The sequence below is a fragment of the Archocentrus centrarchus genome, chromosome 3 (genome assembly GCF_007364275.1).
Source record: "Archocentrus centrarchus isolate MPI-CPG fArcCen1 chromosome 3, fArcCen1, whole genome shotgun sequence".
NCBI lineage: Eukaryota > Metazoa > Chordata > Actinopteri > Cichliformes > Cichlidae > Archocentrus > Archocentrus centrarchus.
Genome location: NC_044348.1, coordinates 23,696,911 through 23,719,204, shown reverse-complemented (window position 1 = coordinate 23,719,204; position 22,294 = coordinate 23,696,911). Strand labels below are relative to the sequence as shown.

The 22,294-nt window shown below is 38.8% G+C and overlaps 1 protein-coding gene across 1 annotated transcript in view; it reads right to left on the bottom strand.

Annotated features, from left to right (window-relative positions):
• Positions 1–22,294, bottom strand: part of mdga1 (MAM domain containing glycosylphosphatidylinositol anchor 1) — a 238,551-nt gene that overhangs the window by 16,809 nt on the left and 199,448 nt on the right. The window contains exon 16 of the mRNA XM_030758507.1: positions 18,545–18,675. Coding sequence (XP_030614367.1) covers positions 18,545–18,675 — 131 coding nt within the window. The remainder of the gene's footprint in view (positions 1–18,544; positions 18,676–22,294) is intronic.

Below are 22,294 nucleotides of genomic sequence, written 5' to 3'. Positions count from 1 at the left end.
AGCATCAAATTGTAGGATATATAAATGTGATCATAAAAGGTACCTGTTGTTTAAAATGAACCAGATATTTACTTTTACTGTACATTTACCATTAACTGAATATTAAAAAAAATCTGCACCCCTCATGCAAAAAAGATGAAAAAATTTGAAGGAAAAAAAAGTAAAAATTTCTGTATTCCAGTTCTCGTTATTATACTGCATAATGTGTGGGTGTGAAGGATCTTGAGTGAGATAGACAACTTGTGCATGTGTGTGCGTGCATGAGTGTGTGAATGCAGGATCAAAGGGTGTGCAGTAAAGTGTCAGGTTGAAGTTGTGAGTGTGTCGTTTTGTCAAGCCTTGTAACCTTTAATGTTCCCATTGATGTGCTATCCACATACCAGAGGGGACACAGCTGTGAGAGAGAGGGAGTAAAAAAGAGAGACTGTGTGCGTGTGCGTGCATCTGCGTGTGTGTGTGTGTGTGTGAGAGAGAGAGCAAAAGACAGAGAGAGCTTTAAAATACCAGTGCAATGTGAGGCACACAAATGTGGGTTGTCCTGGTTTCCAACAAGCCCCCCAGGTACCAAACACTGCTAGGAACACAGATGGCCTCTGGGTAATCCACAGAGGAGCAAGTAGGGACACAAATAATCTACTACAACACGGTACCGCCTTCTTTGCAACTCAATTGATTTTATGTGTTCATGTAATTTCTGCTATATATTTTGGTGTCAATAAACAACCTCATTAAGGTGAATTTATTTACTGGGAACTTCAAGGAATCGGAAGCTTGCAAAAATGAGAGAGATGCTGGTTATCACAAGAGTGATCCTCTTAGTTATTCTGATATAATATCCAACCCTCCATTAGCTATACCTGTTTTATACCAGTTATACCAGTTTGTGGAGGCTTGAAGCTACTGTATATATACACACACCACAGTTGTGGAGTTGTGGATGGGAGTGCAGTCATGAGTCAGCAGACTAAAGAGCAGGGGGCTGAGCACACATCCCTGAGGGGCTCCTGTGCTCAGTGAGATGGTGCTTGAAGTGTTTCTGCCAGCTGTGACTGCTTGTGGTCCCCCAGTTTGAGAAAGTCCAATAGTCAGTTGCATAGTATTTAAGCCTAGATGGTCCAGTTTATGAATAAATTGCTGAGAGATGAAAGTGCTGAACTAAAATCTACGTACAGCATTTTGACACAAGAGTCTTTTGTGTCCAGGCAGGTGACGGCGTAGGAGACAGCATCATCAGTGGACCTGTTGTTGGCTCCATATGCAAACTGGAAAGTGTCCAAAGACGGGGTGGGGGTGGAGGGAGCGAATGACCAAGTTTTTTATATGCCGCATGTGTCATGGTCCGGGGTCCGTTGGACCCTGTGTGTTTTTGGGTTGGTTTTAATTTGTCTGATCTGGGGTTTTTCTTTTGTTGTGGGGTTTTATTATGTTTGATTTTCTAGTTCCTTGTGTTTCCCAGTGTTCAGTGTCAGGTCTGTGTCTCTGTTCCCTGTGCTTTGTGTTTAGTTTTGCTTCCCCTTTGTCATCAGTCTTTTAAAGCACTTCATGATGGTTAAAGTAATCATTGAAGCAACCTGGTGATTGCTTCTTTGGTACAGGTATGATGATGGCTGTTTTAAAGGTGGTGGGGAAAACAGCCTGGCTCACGGAGGTGTTAAAGATGTCAGTGAGGACATCCTTGAATTCCTCAGCATGCAACCAGGAATTTTCATGCTTCATGCTGGCTGAGGACAGGCACAAAACCTGGTCATTGGGTGGTGTTGTGGCCTTCTGTGCAGGTGTGGTGTTGTGTTCCTCAAACTGTGCGAAGAAGGTGTTGAGATTTCCCAGCAGAGAAGTGTTGTTGTTACAGGTCTATGGAGAAGGTTTGTAGTCAGTGATTGTCTGGATCCCCTGCCACAGACTCCTTGTGTCTCTGCTGTGTCTTAACCAGCTTGTTATGTTTGAGGTGTACTGGTGCTTGGCTAGGCGAGCTGTATCATTACCTCTAAAAGCATCATCACCTGCCTTCAAAAGCCCCTGACCTCCCCAGTAAATCATGGCTTCTGATTGGACCAAAAGGTAATGGTCCTAGTGTCAGTGACATCCTCAAAGCACTTTTTAATGCAGGCAGTGAGAGTTTCTGTATATTCCTGTATGTCTGTTTCATGGTTGTAGGTGGCAGCTTGCTTAAACACCTCCCAGTCCACAAATTCACACCTACGGACAATTTAGAATTGCCACTTAACCTACTGTGCTTGTCTCTGAGCTATGGCAAGAAGCCAGAGCTCCCACAGAAAAAGAAAAAGAATCACAGGAACAACACACATTTGTTCCTTAGGATATTATGATGCCTGATAAAGAGCAGTAAAGGTCCTAGAGTACCAATTCACATTTCATGAATTTACAACTTGATTATACGCAGAAAGTAGTAATCATGGCCAGTAGACCGTATACAATTTAAATTCTAATGCTTCCTTATCAGTTAGTTCACCACTGTTTACAATAATAATGTTGTATTAATACTAGCCAGAGGCTAGGCAGAAGCCTGGGCTGCTGTAGAAAGGCAGGAAGGAAAGCTGTTTTTCAATACATCATTACTTTTGTTGGATGGAACACAAAGAGAGAGGAAATGCTGAGACGAGTGGCAGCACCTCAAAGACTTTCTGTGTATGTAGTCAGTGAGGTGTGCACAAGACTAGAAAGTTTGTGTTCTCCATGGACAGCTCTCAACACTAAGCAGAAATGAAACATGCGTCAATATGCAGTCACTTCTGCACTCTGTGGAACTCAATAACATCCACATCAAAAACCACCTCTGGGAATTCAAGCGAATTAGAAAATCATATTATTCAAAGGGTAAATTTGAGATAACAGATAATGGACACAAAAGGCTACCACTGTTTGTTTTTCTATTGAATTTGGATAAATGCTTTCTTTGGTTGCAGAGAGAACGAATCAGCATTTACATGCAAAGCAATACTCACAGACAGAGGCACTACTGCACTCAACAACTCAGCTACAGGCTATTTATTAGTGGCTAAAAGAGCAGCTACTGTTTAGACATACTATAAGTAGGGAAAGTCAAACCACATCATCATATCGCTCTGTAGAATCACATGTTGACAAACAGAAGCAAGTTAAACTTGCATGGATGTAAATAAGAATATGATGAATAAGCTTCTTGCTGACCTTGTTTGATTCTATTATATTACCAGGAACCAGTAATTTTATTAGGGGTATATATAAGCTTGATCTTCTGTGTAACAGTAACCCATCAACTTGATTTTCACTTCCAGGAAGTGGACAGAGTAGCACAATCAAGTGTACCAAGTATGAATGCTGGCTTATTATTATTATTATTATTATTATATTTATTTTTACTTTTTTAGTCAAAAATGTTTCCAATGTATTGTAACCCCAGGGAAACAATCCAAAGCACAGGCTTGGAAACGACTGTTTAACTAATGCTTGCTAAAAGCTGCTCTATTGTAGATGGAGCATTAGCCTTTATTATCAACAAGATCACCTAAATTTCAGTGTAACTGGTCATAACAGGACCTGGAAACAGGAAACAACATGGATTTTGATTTTTAAGAGCTGGTTGTTTGACTAAAATCTCCGAGGAATGTTTCTAGCACCTTGTTGATTCCATGCCATGAAGAATTAAAGAAAATCTGAAGGCAAGATGGGGTCTCAGTACTAGAAAGGCATACCTAAAAAAGTGACCAATGAGTGTATATTTAAAAAAGAAAAGCGACTGAGTTTAGCAGCTTAATGTTGAGACACAGATTGACTCTATAAAAATCAAAAACAAAATTGGTCCATATAAGACAATATGTGTCAGCACTGAACTGTTACAGAGTCCAAGCTAAACAGAAATCTTAAACATCCTGGTCTACAAATTGGGGTTTCAATATGAAAGCCATTGGTACATGCATGGAAGGTCTAAAAAAAGATTTTATTTAACTATAATGTGGGAAAGTAGGATCCAAAATATTTTTTTAGAACTTAACCCATATTAAACTCAACAGATGTTAAACTATGTTACTGTAGCATTTTCATTTCAGTTTTTTTAAGCTTCCATCAAACTTCTATCTTTATGGAAGTGTAATACTGAATCAAAAAATGACTTGTTTAACCTCGATTTGTTGTATCTTAACCTCTATTAAAATTTCATTATGACTTATGTTGACTGCTAATAGCACTAATAGGCTGAAGTGTTTTGTATGACTGCAGCTTGATTTACATCTTGCAAAAGCTTTTTATGTTATTCTGCTAAACTGTGAAACTGCAGCAGCAAAAAGTCAGATCCTCTACTGCACAGTCCTGCCTTAAGGCAATGGGAAATTTTCTTAAGCCCCTTAATGTTTTTTATGTGACTGCAACCCACCAAAATGGTCAAATTGTCACTATCAAGTATCATTTGAAAGGTGGAATCTTCTTTGCTGACAAATGGTCACAGAAGCAGATGGGTTGCTTTTAGAAATATTATTTAAAATGCCATGAACTGTAAATAAAAATACAAAAAATATGTGTGAGTGTGTGAAGGTGCAGAGAAGCCTCGTGTCAGGTGTTATAGGTGTTTTTTTGTTTGTTTTTTATTTGGCATGTTCAAATATTCAGGTTGCCTTTTTGTTGCCTCAGGGCAATGTTGTGTGGTAATGGGCACTTTTCAAATGGGTTTGCTATCATTGTATTTGAATGCTATTGAGTATCATGCTTACAATATAGGCTGCACAATATTTACCTTTAATATAATTATGTTTAAGTGTAGAGCTTATAATATACCTGGCCAGTATCTGAAAACATATTTGTTTTGGACAACAAATGAGGAGTACAAATGTTCACTTTCTAGATACTTTTTACTTGCTAAAGGCTGCAACTCCTTGCATCATATCCTTGTGAAGACACAGTAATGTCGAACTGCATCTCAGCAGCAAAAAACAATCCACTGATCACTTTTAACATGTATCTCCTCCTATCAAAAGTTTTTGAAGCAGTGAGCTGAAAGCAAAAGGCAAAATGGACTTAATAGACCCACTGAGCGTACAGAAAAGAAACTAAACAGTACAACACAACAAGGCCAATTGTGTCATAATTCCCACTGTCATCAGCCGACAGCTCAAGTCATTACTATTGATTATGAGGATACCAGAACTCCCCAGAGACAGACAAAGAGGGAGAATGAGAGACAGATAGAAGATGGGTGAAAACCGGATGGCTTGAGAAACAACAGCAATAGAAAGTAGAGGCAAGTGGGACTAACCACTGGGGGGGGGTGGGGGCTGTTGTTTGGTTGTTTGGTATGTATATTGTTGTTTACACAAATAAACCTATGAAAATCAGTGGCAAACATTTTTGAAAGCTGTTTTGTGTTCTAAACATTCTGGGTTCTTAAAGGTTGATCGGGGGAAAAAAATTAAATATAACTTTGGCTGCAGGAAATAATGATGGGCATATTTATTTAACTGATTTAGTTATCTTTGTAATACTACAAGAAAAGTGAGAGTAGCTACTGTTTGCAGATTTACTGTTGTTCTGTAATGGAACAATGACATTTCTCGTGTGTTAATTACTCTATATATAAACAAACAAATAAATAAATGAAAGCCATTTGAACAAACACAACTTCAAACTAACAATATTAACAACAACAAAAAAAACTTACATCTTAAATAGGCCAAACATATTAACATACAAACATATTATTATGTAAATCACAAAAAAAACCATATAATATTGAGTGATCCTGCGGCCTTTAGTTAGTGATAGCGCAGCAATAGCAGCTGAAAAAGAGGAGGATGAGCTACTCAAGAGAGACAGACAGGTATGGAGCAGAGGGAGAAAAAGGGGCTCACCCTTCTTATTTCATTTCATCAGGCCCTTGGGGAGCTTGGTACATAACAGAATGTCGTAAGAAATGAGGCAAAGTGAGAGACGGAGAGAAAGAGTATGTTTATCAGCTCACCACCTCTGGCTGGCGCTAGGATCAAGGCTGCTTGCTTTCTACATTATTAAACAACTCCATTTGTTACACAGCAGTGGGTTTTGTGTATAGTATGTGTGCATTTGAGCATTGAACAGATAGATGACACTGAAGTACTGGAATATCTGTTGTTGTAAAGGTAAAGACAAATCTTATGCTTTCAGCCCATAGGATTTACTTAATATCAATCATACTCTAAAAATTGTGTACAAGTGACTTTTCTGATATTAGACTATTAACAGTGGTATTTAAGGCTTTTGGAAGTTAAAAAGAAAAAGTTCTGACACATTATGCGCTGATTTGTGTCATGTAATTTGTATTTTTTCCAGGATTGTGCTGCTGAGCAGTAAAAATATGTTTCAGAACAAGTCTTGAGCATTCTTGCTGAGTATTAAGACTGAAATTATTGCAATTAGTGCAATCATGCTAAGATAAAACAAGCAGTTTCTCCTAGTAGATTTCATATGCTCACAAGCACCCTGTAAGCCACTATACATCAGTGGAGAATAATTGCATTTCTTAATAGAGTCAAAATATTGCTGGGTCACACATGAGAAAGGACACACACAAATGTAATGGCCTATACAAAAATATTTGCAGGGACTTTGGCATAATGCACAAAGTCCCTACACCATGCAGTGGAGTAGAAAAGTGGTACATGTGCATGGGAAAAAAGAGCACACCTTCACGAGAGAGACAAGATAGAAAACAGCCATGTAAAAGGCAACTCTCGGTTACCAAGGAGACAACCACTATCTTTCGTACATCCTTCCTCATTCATCCACCCTACCTCATCTACCTTTGCCCCAGTCACATATAAATGGGGTGGAGGGTGGGGGAAGGGGGGAGAAATGAATAATTAAGCTGCTTTATTGATGAAATAAAGGTATCCTCAGATGACTCATTCCATCTTGCTCACACCCGTTTCTGTAAAGTACCTTGACTTTACTCGCAAACACATACAGATATTTTCCTTTTTCTTGACTGTATAATTCCTATTCATGACCAGCAAATGGATTTTGGAGTCTGGACTAATTAGACTGCCCAGTCACACAGGGCTAAAGACCCATCAACGATCACCTGGCAACCAACAGTTATAAGGAAAAATTATGTATTCCCAACCGGTTGTGACTGGTTGATGAAGGCTGCTGACAGTCACTGCAGGCCTAGAAACCAGTCAGTGACACCTCTAGTCACTAGGGAAAAGTGTGCATTCCCCAACATGTTGGTGAGTTGTTGCTGGCAGTCGCTAGCATGAAATTGGTTGCAAAGAGGTATACAGTACTACACTGAAAACCTTCCTATGATTGTTTTGGTTGTTAGCAGGATGCTGAAGTCACTAGTTATTTTTGTATGGAAGACACCAAAATATCTGCAAACACTCGCAAACTACTTGCAAAGTAGTAATGAAACAGCGAAAAGTGTGACACAGACTGGAAGTGGACAACGTTTGCCTTCAAAGTCAAAGTTGCATCTTTTGAAATGTGTTGTTTGCAGCTGTAAGGCACAATGTTTACGTCAAAGGCGCACAATGTTCATTGCCCTTGTGACTAGAGATTGCCAGAGGGTCACCGACAGTCACTAGGCCTTTGTGACTGAGGCCTTAACACTAAATAGATGCAGTGTGTTAAGGTTAAGGGCCTCACTCGCACACACATACTGAACATGTGTTTAACATGTTCAGTAGGTGTGTGAGTGGATGTGCATGTATGTGTTTTGATGCGACTGTTGTTGAGTAGGAAATTTCTGTTTCTGCTTCCAGCTCTGTGACGTGATACATTCATAAGCCTGTGTGGTGTTTATCCACATTTTTAAAAAATTCCATTTTGTTCTTTACCTGTTTTTAAATCTCTCTAATGACCTGACCGTGGTTCTTGCAGGTAATACAATGCTGTGGTTCCCATCTTACACGTTCATCTTTACAAATCAATAAGATAATAATATATAGAATGACTAAACAGAAAAATGTAGGTAAAGTCTTGATAAGATGTAACATTGTATTTTTGTGACATTTATGCAACTTGGTAATGTTGCCTCTGGCACACCACCCAGTACTTTATTATTTTATTAGTTTACTTCATTCAGTTAGACGCATCAGTTTCTTGATGAAGAGCAATTAGGGCACGGGATACCATTCATTTAAATCACTTGATTCTGCACAACAAATTTCCAATTTGGAAAGCCAGCAGATTTCAAAATGGAGACTCCTGTCCTTGAACTTGTCTGCCAATGATGTGCCATGACTTACAAAGTCTAAACAGAACAATTTCAGCCCAAGATTTTCCCCAGAACTCTGGTGGTATCTTAACTATGTTAGAGTGAGCAGATGCATGTGACTGAGAAATAGTGACTTTAACTTTTGAGTAATTTGGGTGACAAATTGGATTGGAGGATTGGAGGGTCAATGCAAATCAGCAGAGGTGACAAAAGTATTGACATTCTGTACTTAAGTAGAATTATAGATACTTATGTCAAAAATACTCTGGTAAAGGTTGAAGCACTGATTCAACTTCTTTACTCAAATAAAAGTGAAGAAGTACAAGCTCTGAAATTTACTCAAAGTAAGAAAGTAAAAAGTGGCTCTTTGAAAGGTATTTCTACCAGCTATTTTTGTGCAAAGCTAACTGAACTTCGTGCTATATTAATGTAATAATAAAACAATATTATTACATGAGAACAAAAATTTATTTCATTCTAAATTCTAATTCTAATGAATGTACTCAGCTTGAATCTGTAGGACATGAGCAGAGGAAAAGAAAGACAAAAAAAAAAAAACTCTATTTGCTGTTTCCTACATTGTAGAGGGTGACTCTGCCTCATCACCTAAACAGAAAAATGAGTACAGTCAGGTCTCAAAGTGGGATTCAGCTGGTGGGGGGACCCTAAAATTGGTTGCAGTGGCTCTGCGTGGGGAAAACAATCACAACTTTCTACTGTGGGCTCCACTGTGTACAGGCTATGATCAGCTGACCTCTGCTGTTGCTGAGGTTTACTGTGCTGTGTGTGGAATTACACAACTGAATTCAACAAGATGCGAGCAGATATTTCACAAGTTAGTTTGGCTGATTTCTATCCCCAACACTGACAGTATACAGTTAGTATAAAGGTGGAATCCAGTGAATGAATCTGAGCATCATCTTAAATTCAAATTCATCTCTGCTACAATTGATGTAACCTAATTCTGACCATCAACACCACAGATGCTGTGCAACTGTCCAACACAGAGCTTTACTGTAAATTCACCACAGAACAGCAACCTAACCTGTTCATCCTGCACTAAACTGTAGTATTTTCATGTAACCTTTGAGTAACACAAAGTCAGTACACCTCAGTTTGCATTTGTTCCGGCCCACTGTAATGCCTGACGTAAGCGCTATAAATGATGCATGAATTATATGGATTTATCTCTTTCATGTGTTTGTATGCGATCCCGGTGATGGATACACCAATACGATTGTCCCTTATGTGTTATTGTTCCTTCATTTAGGATCAGATCAGTCTGATGCTTGAAGGCCTGCAGTGCTATGAGATAAAATCTTCCCTCAGATGTGTTAAACCTAATGTAACAAGTCTATTTTTAAAATGTAAGGAGTAGAAAGTACAGATTTTGGTGTAAAAATGTAGGGAGTAAAGATAAAAAGTTGTCAGAAAAATAAATACTCAAGTAAAGTACAGATACCTGAAAATTCTACTTAAGTACAGTAACAAAGTATTTGTCCTTCATTACTTCCCACCTCTGCAAATCAGTGAGTGGCCTGAGTGAACACCTGTATCCTGTGATGAAACAGAATTCTGTCCTGATGGACGTGATCTCTTCCAGGATGACAATGCCCCATCCATGGTGTGAATCGTATGCTATTGCCTTCACAGTCAGACCTCAACTCAAAGGAACCATGGAGGGCTGCAAAGGGTTGGAACAGAACTTTCACATGTTTTTAATCAGAATCCTTTGACTGTAAAAAATGAATAAATGGCATGATTATTTCTATTTGTGAAAAAAGTATGATTTAGTCTCCTCTATGTGCACTAGGGGCTAATGCTGGATGCATGCTTTCAACGGTAAAGAGATGGCCACAATTTAATGATAGGATTATACTGTACACACACATTGTGTGTGCTGCAGTTCAAAACTTTTATGTCCACTACCACGCAAGTATAATATTCTGTACTGTCAACACCACAGGAGAACCTTAAAACATACACTTTGCCCATGGGTTTAGGGTTGGTTTCCTTTTTAATAGTTAAAGAAACATTGGGTAGCAAAGGCATGGTTAATGAAGAGCAAATGCAGCCCCTAGCTAAGGCCTTCAGCCCACATTCATCATGAATTCAATTTCCCCCATGAATGTGCAGAGAGTATCTGGAATCATTACAACACAACTAGCAGGCATTCCCTGCTCATAAATAAGCCTGTTAATTGACCTGTCATAGCTAATTGCTGCAGGGGATAAGAGACTGGTGAGTGTGTTTAAAAAAAGAGTTTATCTGTATGTCTGCATACTGTACTGTGCAAGTTTTTAGCCATCCTTCATTTCTTTATATTTTTGCTAGGAAAAAGAGAACTCGTGCAGAGATTTATTGAAACATGGAAACATACATGGAAATACAGTATATAAGGCAAAAACAACTCTTGAAAGTCAATATTTGTTATGGCCACCTTTATTCTTTAACACAGCCTGAACTTTTTTAGGCAAGCTTTCCTCTAACTTCTTTAAGTAGTCTTCAGGAATAGTTCTCTAGGCTACTTGACGGACTTTCAACCCTCACTTTTGGATTTTGGCTGCCTTTTGTTCCATTCTCTATCAAGATGATTCCACACTGCTTCAATAATGGTGAGTTCCAAGCTCTAGGGAGGCCAATCCTTTGTGTGTTTTTCTATCCAGGTATGCTATTACTGGGCTGGCAGTGAGTTTGGGGTCATTGTAAGGTGAAAAAAGAAGCCATTGCCAATCAGATGCTTTCTAGATGGGATCAAAATCTGATGGTATTTTTTCTGCACTCATAATTCTATTCATTTTGACAAGATCCTCAACACCACTTGCTGAAAAGCAGTCCCAAACCATGATGGCGCCTCCACCATGTTTTACAGATGGCTGTAGATAATCACTGACTTGCTCTGTGTCTATAATACACGAGATCTTTCAGGTCATCAGATGCAGACTTCTGAACTATTCCCAGAATTAGATGTAAGTGTGCTGAGAATACTTCTGGTTACTGTGGTCCTGTTCTTTGGAACAAGCTGCCTGCTGACCCGAGGTCAACTATGACAGAGTCTACTTTAAAGAAAAAAAAAAAAAAAAAAAAACAGATTCAAAAAAACCTTTTTATTCTCACAGGCTTACATTTAACTGTGTGTGTGCTTATTTTATTACCTCCGCCAAGGAGGTTATGTTTTCGGTCGCGTTTGTTTGTCTGTTTGTCAGCAGGATTACTCCAAAAGTTATGAACGGATTTCGATGAAATTTTGTGGAGTGATTGGAAATGAGAAGAGGAAGAAGTGATTAAATTTTGGCGGTGATCCGGATCACGATCTGGATTCAGGAATTTTTTTAAGGATTCTTCACTATTGCGGGCTAGGGGGATTTTAATAATTTAGCTTCTAACGCCGAAACACAAGGCACAAAAGCCTGAAAAAATTTAGAGTGTAACATAGTCACATGTTCTATCAAACAACATAGTGAGGCGACGATCATTTTTTTATCGTTTACTGCTCAGATGATCCTAGCGTCTGGGAAAGATGCAAGATTATTTCACAGCATTTAGATACACGTATTACAGCGTCAGTGACCCTATGGCCTTGGCGGAGGTTTGCGCTCTCTGAGTGCTTCTAGTTATTATTATTTTATTATTATTTATTACTATTAATATTAGGTTTTAATCTTCCATGTTGAGCACATTGAGTTTACTGTATGTATAAGGAAATGTGCTATATAAATCAAATTGCCATTACCACTGTTGTACCTCTCTCCTGACCCCCTTCATCCATATTGATGGTAATTTGAATCAAAATGTTCAAATTTGGATTAATCACTCCGTAAGACGTGTTGCCACTGATTTTCAGTTCAGTTCATGTGCATTTTGGCATACCTCAGCATTTTCTCCCTGTTTCCCTTCCTTGGCTTCTTGACTGCCACCCTTCCACTGACACCAATCATGATGAGGTTTTGGTGAACAGTAGATGGATCAACTGAACAGCCAGATGCATTTCTCAGATCCCATGTCAGGTCTTTGATGGAGTCTTTCCTATTTCTTAAGGTCATGACATACAGTTACTGTTCATCTGCTGTAGATAGTTTTTTAGACCTGCTCCTCCTTCTTTTATCCTCCACTTATCCAGCTTCCTAAGGTTTTTTTTTTTCCCCTCAAGGACACACTGTACACCATGCAAATATATGTCAAGTTTTCAGCTAATAGCTCTTTGGGAATTGCCTTGTTGGCACAAAAATACAATTTTATCTCTGTCAATCTAAGTTATCTTTGGCTTTTTACATAGATTCAATTAAAGAAATTGGAACAACTTTGTTTTTACAACAGGCTGCTGGTAACAAAGTGTTAAAAGATTACAATTTAAAATCGGTTCTTTGCTAAGTTGTCTATTATATGCAGACACAATACTGGCTCATCCCTTGAGTTAGGTGCCTTTTTTTATGCTTGAATGATTCGAAGGTCAGTGTTAAGTGGAAAGAAGTACTTCTCAAGACCACTTTAAAAAAGTTACATGAAAGTCTGGCTCCTTGGAAGCAAAATATAAAGAAACGAGGGACGGCTCAACACTTTTGCACAGTCCTGGATGTCTGATTCTTTATGACTTTATGTAGATGATTTTATTTTTGTGCATAAATACACTGTAGATAGATATAAAAGTTGAAAAAAGATTGTGAGTTGGGGTGCAGGTATTGACAGCTTGATAGCTGAAGACTGTCCTTGTTGAATTTAAAGCCATTAGTCATCAGCCTTGAGACAAGACACGGTGAAAGCAGACTGGGATAAGAATCAATCCAGTTGGTTCCCCTGTCCCAGCACTGCGTTAGAGAGAAAGATAAGTGGAGAGAAAGGGGAAAACATAGAAGGAGGCAGCAAAACACACATAATAAAACTAAATTATCATAATTTTTGCCCTCCCTTTTCTCACCCTCTACTGGATTCTAAGCATACTAAAATAGGCACCGATACACAAACTCACAAACAAACACACTGAGTAAGAAAAGCTGGAAAAATGAGTGAAATAGGAAACATCATGTCCAGTTAGAAAGGACTGAGTCATCCAGTTTATTCTGCCACATGCCAACAGGGAAGAACTAACTGCAAGCGCAGCTGCCAAAGAGCCGAAGGGACTTCAAGGATGTGTCAACAGACAGTGCTCAAACACGGGCGCTTCTTCTGTTATGTCTCTCAGGCTATTTTCTTCCACTATTGACTGAATGTGCACAGTTACTGTAACCCAAACTTTAAACTTCTGGTGAACTTAAACAAGGAAAGATGACTGTACAGCTGAAAGTGTGAAAAACTGCACCCCTTGAACTTAACTAAGGAATAGTTGAACATACTTTTAAATGGAGTTTCATTTGTTGGTAGCTGTTATTGTATAAGCAGCTATTACAGACAGTGAATCACCAGCTGAAGTAAAAGGCCTCTAGCATTTCTCTTGCAATTCTCTTTGGAAATTGAATTGTCACTGTCCAATCAAGCACTTGTTATAGCACTAGGTTCATCACTGTACCTGAATGCATATTAAATCGTATATGCTAATGTAAAAATTGAAAAATGAAAGTACATTTATATCATACAGGATTTTTATCAGTGTCCTGCAAACCCTTCAACCTGTACTGCCTAAGCTGACCCTCACCAGTTCTCACACCAGGGAATTTCCAAGTGTTCAATTACCATGACGTATAGACGGAGCACTGAAAGGGGAGTGTATGAGGTGTGGTCCTGCTCCTGAAATTCAGATAAATTATTTTAAATCCTTTCTCTTCATGGTAAACGCTGAACATAAACTAACTCTCATCTCACTTACTGTGCACAAGAAGAGATATTTTGTCTGTGCCACACAATTCACATTTAACAGGAGGGTCTTGCAACATTAACTAAGTACAACAGTCCGAATGTGTGACAAATTAAAACAAGAAACAAACAAAAAACTGAGCCCTTAACACCTACAGGTAGGGGATCTGGTAGGTCAGGTTTTTTTTTTTTTTTTTTTTTTGGGGGGGGGGGGGGGGGGGGGGGGTCACTTGCACTATCAGAGGGAAAGGTCGATACAAATCAGTACAAAGTTGTTCTGGATCATCACCTTTATCATGTGATGAAACATTTCTATCCTGATGAGAATGATGTCTTCCAGACTGATGATGGCCCCATTCATAGCGCACCAATTATGTGAGTCACATGCTGTGGCCTTTGCAGTCAGATTGGAGTTCTGTACTGCTATGTTAGATAGCACTAACACCTCACAACAAATGAAGCGATGAATATCTTTTGGAAAAATGACATTTTATCCCTCATGTAGACACTTGTACGATCAATGCCAAGTTCGACTGAAGCTGTTATCCTTAAACTGGATTTATAATCTCATGTTGTTGTCTGTTTGTGTAGCTCTAAGACTAGAGAAGCAATATAGAAATTCTTTCAACCTAGAGGCTACAGAGACACACTTGCAAGCAGTCCTCCTCAAAAATATGCAACCCATGCACAATATAATATGATTAAACTGAACACTGATTGAATGAAAACTTACCTGTAACAGGAAAGGAAATATCATAGCAGAATTAACTACAAAAGAAAGGGCCACAATATTTATAATATTATTTATATATTAGTGTTTTTGATCACCTCTAATTTCACGTTCTTTTGTCTGTTGACTTTAATTCAGAGGTCAAAACAGCTGCATTTATAGCTACACATTTATGTCAATTGGACCTTTCAAATCTGTATGAAATCTTATATCCAGCTGTGAGATTAGCACATTCTTGACGAAGTGAATAATTTTCTGGTTACTATGTGAATGGGCTTGCTGCTGACATTCAACAGAGAATGAGCTGAATGTGTACTCAAAGGTCCCCATTTATCAATACACCCCTCAGTGCTAAAATGTCAAAATCCTGTATCCACATTTATTTAAGAAATGAAAAATGCACACAAGTCATATAAAAAGCTTGGGGTTAATTTATATTTAGCATATTTTTCATTGCCTTCATTAGTACTACTTTTGGCACAAAAGTATAGCTTGATAAATAATAATGTCATATTATATTGATTACATTGGGCATACTCTCACAATGTCTAAGATTAGCTGCAGTGACCCAGCCACTGAGGTGAGGACTGACAGGATATATGGTTGGTAAAAATGAGTTTGAATTCTTTCTCAACCCACTGTACTAACCAACTGCTAAAAGCCTAATATTTTTCTCATACTGTTTAACATTTTCTTCCATCACAGAACAGAAAGGAGATTGTTACATGTTAGTTAACTCTAACATCAATATATCTGAAGTGACAGTGATTTTGGGAAGTAGATCGACATTTTTTGGCTTTCTCTGGGTCTTTGGAGGTTTAAATGTCACTATATAGAATATATTGTGAACAATTCAAGTAGTTTCAAACCCAACTCTTTGTGGAATTTCCTTGTTTCCTTGAAACTTTGGTATAAAATCTCTGTACTCTATCTTCATGCAGAAGACAACTTTCCTCTTGGGAAAGATAGAGTAGAGAGAAAATAGCTGCTGAAGAGGAAATATCTCAGAAATGAAAGAGATGACAAAAAAAAAGATTTTCTTTTGTCACGTTAGGTCCCTGATTTGTTGGACAAAGACACATTTTTGTAGTTTTGCCTCAGTACACTAGATTTTAAATCAACCAATCGATATGCAATTAAAGTCCAGACTTGCAGCTTTAATTCAAAGGGTTTTACAAAAATATTTTCACATTAACTGTTTAGGGATTACAGCCATTCTTATACACAGCCCCTTGTGTTTATATATATATATATATATATATACACAAATTTTTTTTTTTTTTATATATATACCAGTTACCGGTTACCCATCACAAGTTTTTCTGTCTGCAAAGGCCTGTCCTTCCATGATGGTTCCTGGTCTTTCTCCTCCTCTTTCTCAGGTTTCTGCTGCCTGAGGTACTCAAAACGCACATGATCCTTTGTGGCCATCTTCCTGATGTATTCGTGGATCTCCGTTGTTTCATCTAGGATAGTGGTTCTGACACTCACTAGTCCTCAGCCTCCTTCCTTATGCTTAATGTACAGTCTCAGGGTGCTGGATATGGGGTGAAACCATCCATGCATTGTACGGAGCTTTCTTGTCTTGACATGAATGGCTTGTATTTCCTCCTTTGGCCAGCTTATTATTCCAACAGGGTATCTGACAGCCAGCAGGGCATAGGTGTTGATTGCCGTATCTTGTTCTTCTCATTCAGCTGACTCTTTAGGACTTGCTTTACTCTCTGCAGGTACTTGGAGGTTGCAGCTTTCCTAGCGGCCTCTTCATAGTTCCCATTTGCTTGTGGGATTCCAAGGTACTTGTAGCTGTCTTCAGTGTCTGTAATGTTGCCTTCTGGTAGTGCAATCCCTTCAGTTCTGACTACCTTCCCTCTCTTTCTTATCATCTGACTACACTACACACTACACTGACTAGTCTACACAGTCGTTCACTTCTGGCATACAGCTTGAGGTCATCCATATACAGGAGGTGGCTGATGGTTGCTCCATTTCGTAGTCTGTATCCATAGCCAGTCTTGTTAATGATCTGGCTGAGAAGATTCAGGCCTATGCAGAACAGTAGTGGGGACAGAACATCTCCTTGGCTGTACTTGATGGTGACTTGTGCAATTGGCTTGAAGTTGACCTCTAGTGTTGTTCTCCACATTCCCATTGAGTTCTTGATGAGTTCTCTTAGGGTCCTGTTGAATTTGTATAGTTCTAGGCATTTCAGGATCCATGTGTGCGTCATCGAGTCATAGGACTTCTTGTAATCAATCCAGGAGATGCACAGGTTTATCAGTCTAGTCTTAGAGTCTCAAGTTACTGCTTTCTACCAGTAGCTGGTGTTTTGCTCCCCCGGTATCTCTACCAATTCCTTTCTTGGTCCCGCTCATGTATTCTGGGGGTCCTTGGGGATCAGGACTGTCTGGCTGATCAGTCAGCCATTCTGGGTGTGTCTTAACTTCTAGCAGCTGGTCCATTTGTGCTGCCAGGCGCTCATGGAGTGCAGTTAGCTTCTTTAGCCAGTAGGTGTGAATCATGCCAGGGCTTGGTGCTGTCCAGCTCTTTATATTGAGTCTCTTTCTTGGATGTCTGCCACACACACTTTATATATATATATATATATATATATATATATATATATATATATATATATATATATATATATATATATATATATATATATATATATATATATGGGGTACACATATATACTAAGGTCTACAATCAAGAGATGTGTTTGCGAATGGAATGGTTTACAATGGTTTAAACCACTGATTACACTTAAGAAAAGGAAGGCTAAAACAAAAAAACAAAACTGCCCAGTTTTGGGGGAAAAAAATCTTTGGACAAATAAAACCAAGATTAACTTGTATTGAAATGGTGGCAAGAAAAAAGTATGGAGAAGAAAAGGAGTAGCTCATGATCCACATTATCTACATGTTATTGTACAGACAGTGGAACTGGGTCAGTAATGTTTATTGATGATGTGACTGGTGATAGAAGCAGCAGGATGAGTTCTGAAGGGCTATACTCTCTGCTCAGCCAAATGCTGCAAAACTGACTTGATAGCGCTTCACTGCAAATGGATAATGACCCAAAGCACAATGTAAAAGCAACCCAAGAGTTTCTCAAGGCAATGAAATTGGATATACTTCAATGGCCAAGTCTGTCACCTGATCTCAACCCAATAGAGCATGCTTTTCAGTTATTAAATACAAAACTGCAGAAAGACCCACAAACAAGCAGCAACTGAAGGTGGCTGCAGAAAGTCTAGTAGAGCATCTCATGGAAGGAAACAGCATTTGGTGATGTCCATGGATTCTAGACCAGGATTTTCATCCAAGTATTAAAAATAATCCTTATATTTAAAATTATGTTAGATTTCCTAATTCATTTTGAGACTCTGAAGATTGGGGGCTGTGCATAAAAATGGACACAATTCCTACACAGTTAATGTGAAATTTTTGCAACAGCCCTTGAATTAAAGCTGAAAGCCTGCACTTACAGTACGTATTGATTGTTTGATTTAATATCCACAGTGGTTTTTGACAGAGGCAAACTACAAAAATTGTGTGTTTGTTGAAATAATTATGGACTTTAGTGCACAAGCACTGTTTAGAACACATCTCAGGTGCTTACTATAGACTTTAGGGCAGGGATCAGTCAAGGGTTGTGTTCAAGAAAAACACACAATTACACTAGTACATATTCTGGACTTTGAATATATGATTTTCTATAAATATAAATATTTTCCTAAAATAATTTTCCTATTTCACATATAAATCTCATTCACAGTCATGCTCTACTGCTGTTTCTGCAATTGCCATTCCAAGAAAGAGAATAAATCACAAAGGTTTTACCTGAAAGGGTCCACTGGGGGTAATGTCAAAGAATGCTTTCTTCCAGTCAGGGCCCTGATGACCAGACTTTGTCCACATCACTCTGTCCACAGAGGCAATACTTCTCACCTTCAGATAAACATTGAGAGTGCCTGTGAAAAAAAATCACACGCACACCCAGGCAACCACAGCCACAAACATGTACAGATCATTAGAAACTGTCAATGTTACAATGTCATCGTCACTGTAATTGGACTAATAGTTATGTGCATTACCAAAACAAAATGGGGAGAAGATTATACAACAGCACATGTCAACATTTTAAATAAATTTTTTTTCTCAAAGGAAAGTCAAAATAAAATGTGATCCTAAATAATGTTTTCCCCCAGAATCTACAAGTCCAACAAAAGAAAAACATCACCTCCAAAATTATATATATATATTCTACATACTGTAAACACTATAAGGAAAATGACTGAACAGGATGACTTGCTTTTTCTGCCACTTTGGTCAATGTCATAAAAATGTATATTGCCAATTCCTGCAATGCAATGAACCACATAATTTAAATTTCTAGAGGTCCATATTTCTAATGGCCAAAATGACAGTATCACTATGCTGCAAAGGTCAAACAAAACTTGAGTACACGTGATTTCCAGTTAGCTCAGTTGTATAAAGAAAATTATACAAGGGACAACGGCACTATTTTCACAATTTAGCTCTGAATATCAGAAGAACTCAAACTTTTCACAAAGGCAATCAAGACAATCTTACACAATCTTAGTTTCTTTGACAGTTCAGTCTGATCTTGCTCACTCTTCAGTACAACTTTGCCAAAGAACATTAAAAAAGAAGCCTAATGATTTCTCAATCAGATAAGACAAAGGTTTTTTAGCTGAGATGGGATCCAGCATACTTGGAGGGAACCTGGCCTGGATCGCCACAGTGAAGGCATACTGCTTACTATAAAGCAGTGTGATGGTAGTGTGATGGTATGGTGCTGCATGAGAGTGAAACGTACTGGCATTTATTGATATTTCAGTGAATGGCTTTGGATAAGCAAAAATATTGTCTGATAAGATTAATCTCTAGAAGCCTGTCAGAAGGGCAATATTCCAGCATGATAATGATCCATATCAAAGAGAAAACTAAGGCCTTGTCAAGTATGTCGCCTTGAATCCGAAATTACACTTTTGTGTTAATTTAAAGAGAACAGTAGAGCAGCACTCACTCCAAAGAGCAGCTTAAAAATGTCTTAGAAGAATGGCCAAATATTTCTCCTGAAATTTGTGCAACACTGGTATCATCCATGCTGAGGAGTAATGAGTCCTCAAAAATAAAAGTGACTATACCAAGTATTGAAAGAAATATTCCAATCTCAATATTCAAAGGCGACTTTACTTTTGTTGGACTGAATTCCCATTGTGAGGCTTGCCCTTTTAATATAGCAAGTTGTCCAACTTGCCATGGAGAAGTAATCCAAATAGTGTACACTCCTTTTTTTCTCTCTCTATCTCTTTCAGGTCTCTAAAAGTAGGTGAGAGAATCATTCATCTTCTTAATGATCCCCAGCCAGCTTCTAATTGGAACATTAACCAACCACGAGTCTCTTAAACAAATATGCAAGCAGGGGGCACGCTATGCTATACTGTATTTATATGTGTTTGTGTGTGTGTGTGTGTGTGTGTGTGTGTGTGTGTGTGTGTGTGTGTGTGTGTGCAGACATGCAGTATATAAACATATGCTTGCACAAAGGAATAAAACATTGTTCTTTTTTTTTTTTCTGAACATATAAGCCTCTGTTCTTTAAATCCTGGAAAAAGCACCAGGCTGGCAATATTACACTTCATGCTTTGTCACAAGACAAATGTGATAACTAGGGCAAGGATCCTTTTTGCAAAAATAACTGAGCAGTTAAGCAACATGTTCCAAGTGTCTGTGGGCACTGAAAGACGCAGTGTTATCGATCCAGTATTCACCTTAACCCTATATATTTTAGCACTGTGAAAATGTCAGATAAAGGGAATGACACTGGTTTAACTAAACATTACTATCACAAAACATTCAAAGATGCAGTGGGAGCTAATTTATCTGTGCAGATGTATAGTGGAGTGGTTTACACATTTGCCTCGCTATTGTCGCTGGTTTGATTCCAACCCGAGACACAAACCCCTTTGGGCTTGTGTCAGGAAGGGCATCTGGTGTAAAAACTTGAAGCATGCGGTGGTGCTGTGATAAGGCAGGAGCCAAAGCAAATTTACTAAGATTTGCCTGAAGGCTGTGTTAATTTTGATTTAGTCATAGTCTCTTGACGAAAAGGTAATTTAGTTTTAGTCATAATTTAGTCATCTGAATAGTTTTAGTTTTAGTCAACTAATTAGCGTAAGAATATAGTCGACTAAATCTACAGTCGATTTAGTCGACTAAAATATAAAGGGTGTAAAATGTAAATGCTTTTTCTTCAGTCCCCTTGAATTAGTCATTATACACACTTACGAAATTAAACATCTATTAATAGTTATGGAATATTATTAATGCTTGAAAGACCAATACACACACAAATATATTGAACAAACAACATCTTTATTTACCTGACCTTGTTTATTGAGCATAACAATAAAATATTGATGAGTAGGCCTGCTCAGCCTGAAAAATTCACAGGCTAGTTAGATCAAATTTGTGCAACTGTGCATTTGATTGGATGTTTTCCTAATTTGTCCTGCCCTGTCACAAAATAAAATAATTTCTGATTGGATGTCATCCCTACCAAGCATTTTCGGCTCGTTTTCATTCGTTGATGAAAGTGTCAATTACACTGCTCAAAAAAATAAAGGGAACACACAAATAACACATCCTAGATCTGAACGAATGAAATCTTCTCATTGAATACTTAGAAAGTTGAATGTGCTGACAACAAAATCACACAAAAATCATCAATGGAAATCAAATTTATTAACCAATGGAGGCCTGGATTTGGAGTCACACACAAAATTAAAGTGGAAAAACACACTACAGGCTGATCCAACTTTGATGTAATGTCCTTAAAACAAGTCAAAATGAGGCTCAGTATTGTGTGTGGCCTCCACGTGCCTGTATGACCTCCCTACAATGCCTGGGCATGCTCCTGATGAGGTGGCGGATGGTCTCCTGAGGGATCTCCTCCCAGACCTGGACTAAAATATCCGCCAACTCCTGGACAGTCTGTGGTGCAACGTGACGTTGGTGGATGGAGCGAGACATGATGTCCCAGATGTGCTCAATCGGATTCAGGTCTGGGAAACAAGCGGGCCAGTCCATAGCTTCAGTGCCTTCATCTTGCAGGAACTGCTGACACACTCCAGCCACATGAGGTCTAGCATTGTCCTGCATTAGGAGGAACCCAGGGCCAACCGTACCAGCATATGGTCTCACAAGAGGTCTGAGGTTCTCATCTCACTACCTAATGGCAGTCATGCTACCTCTAGCAAGCACATGGAGCTGTGCGGCCCTCCAAAGAAATGCCACCCCACACGATTACTGACCTACTGCCAAACCAGTCATGCTGAAGGATGTTGCAGGCAGCAGATCGCTCTCCACGGCATCTCCAGACTCTGTCACGTCTGTCACATGTGCTCAGTGTGAACCTGCTTTCATCTGTGAAGAGCACAGGGCGCCAGTGGCCAATTTGCCAACCCTGGTGTTCTCTGGCAAATGCCAAGCGTCGTGCACAGTGTTGGGCTGTGAGCACAACCCCCATCTGTGGACGTCGGGCCCTCATACCATCCTCATGGA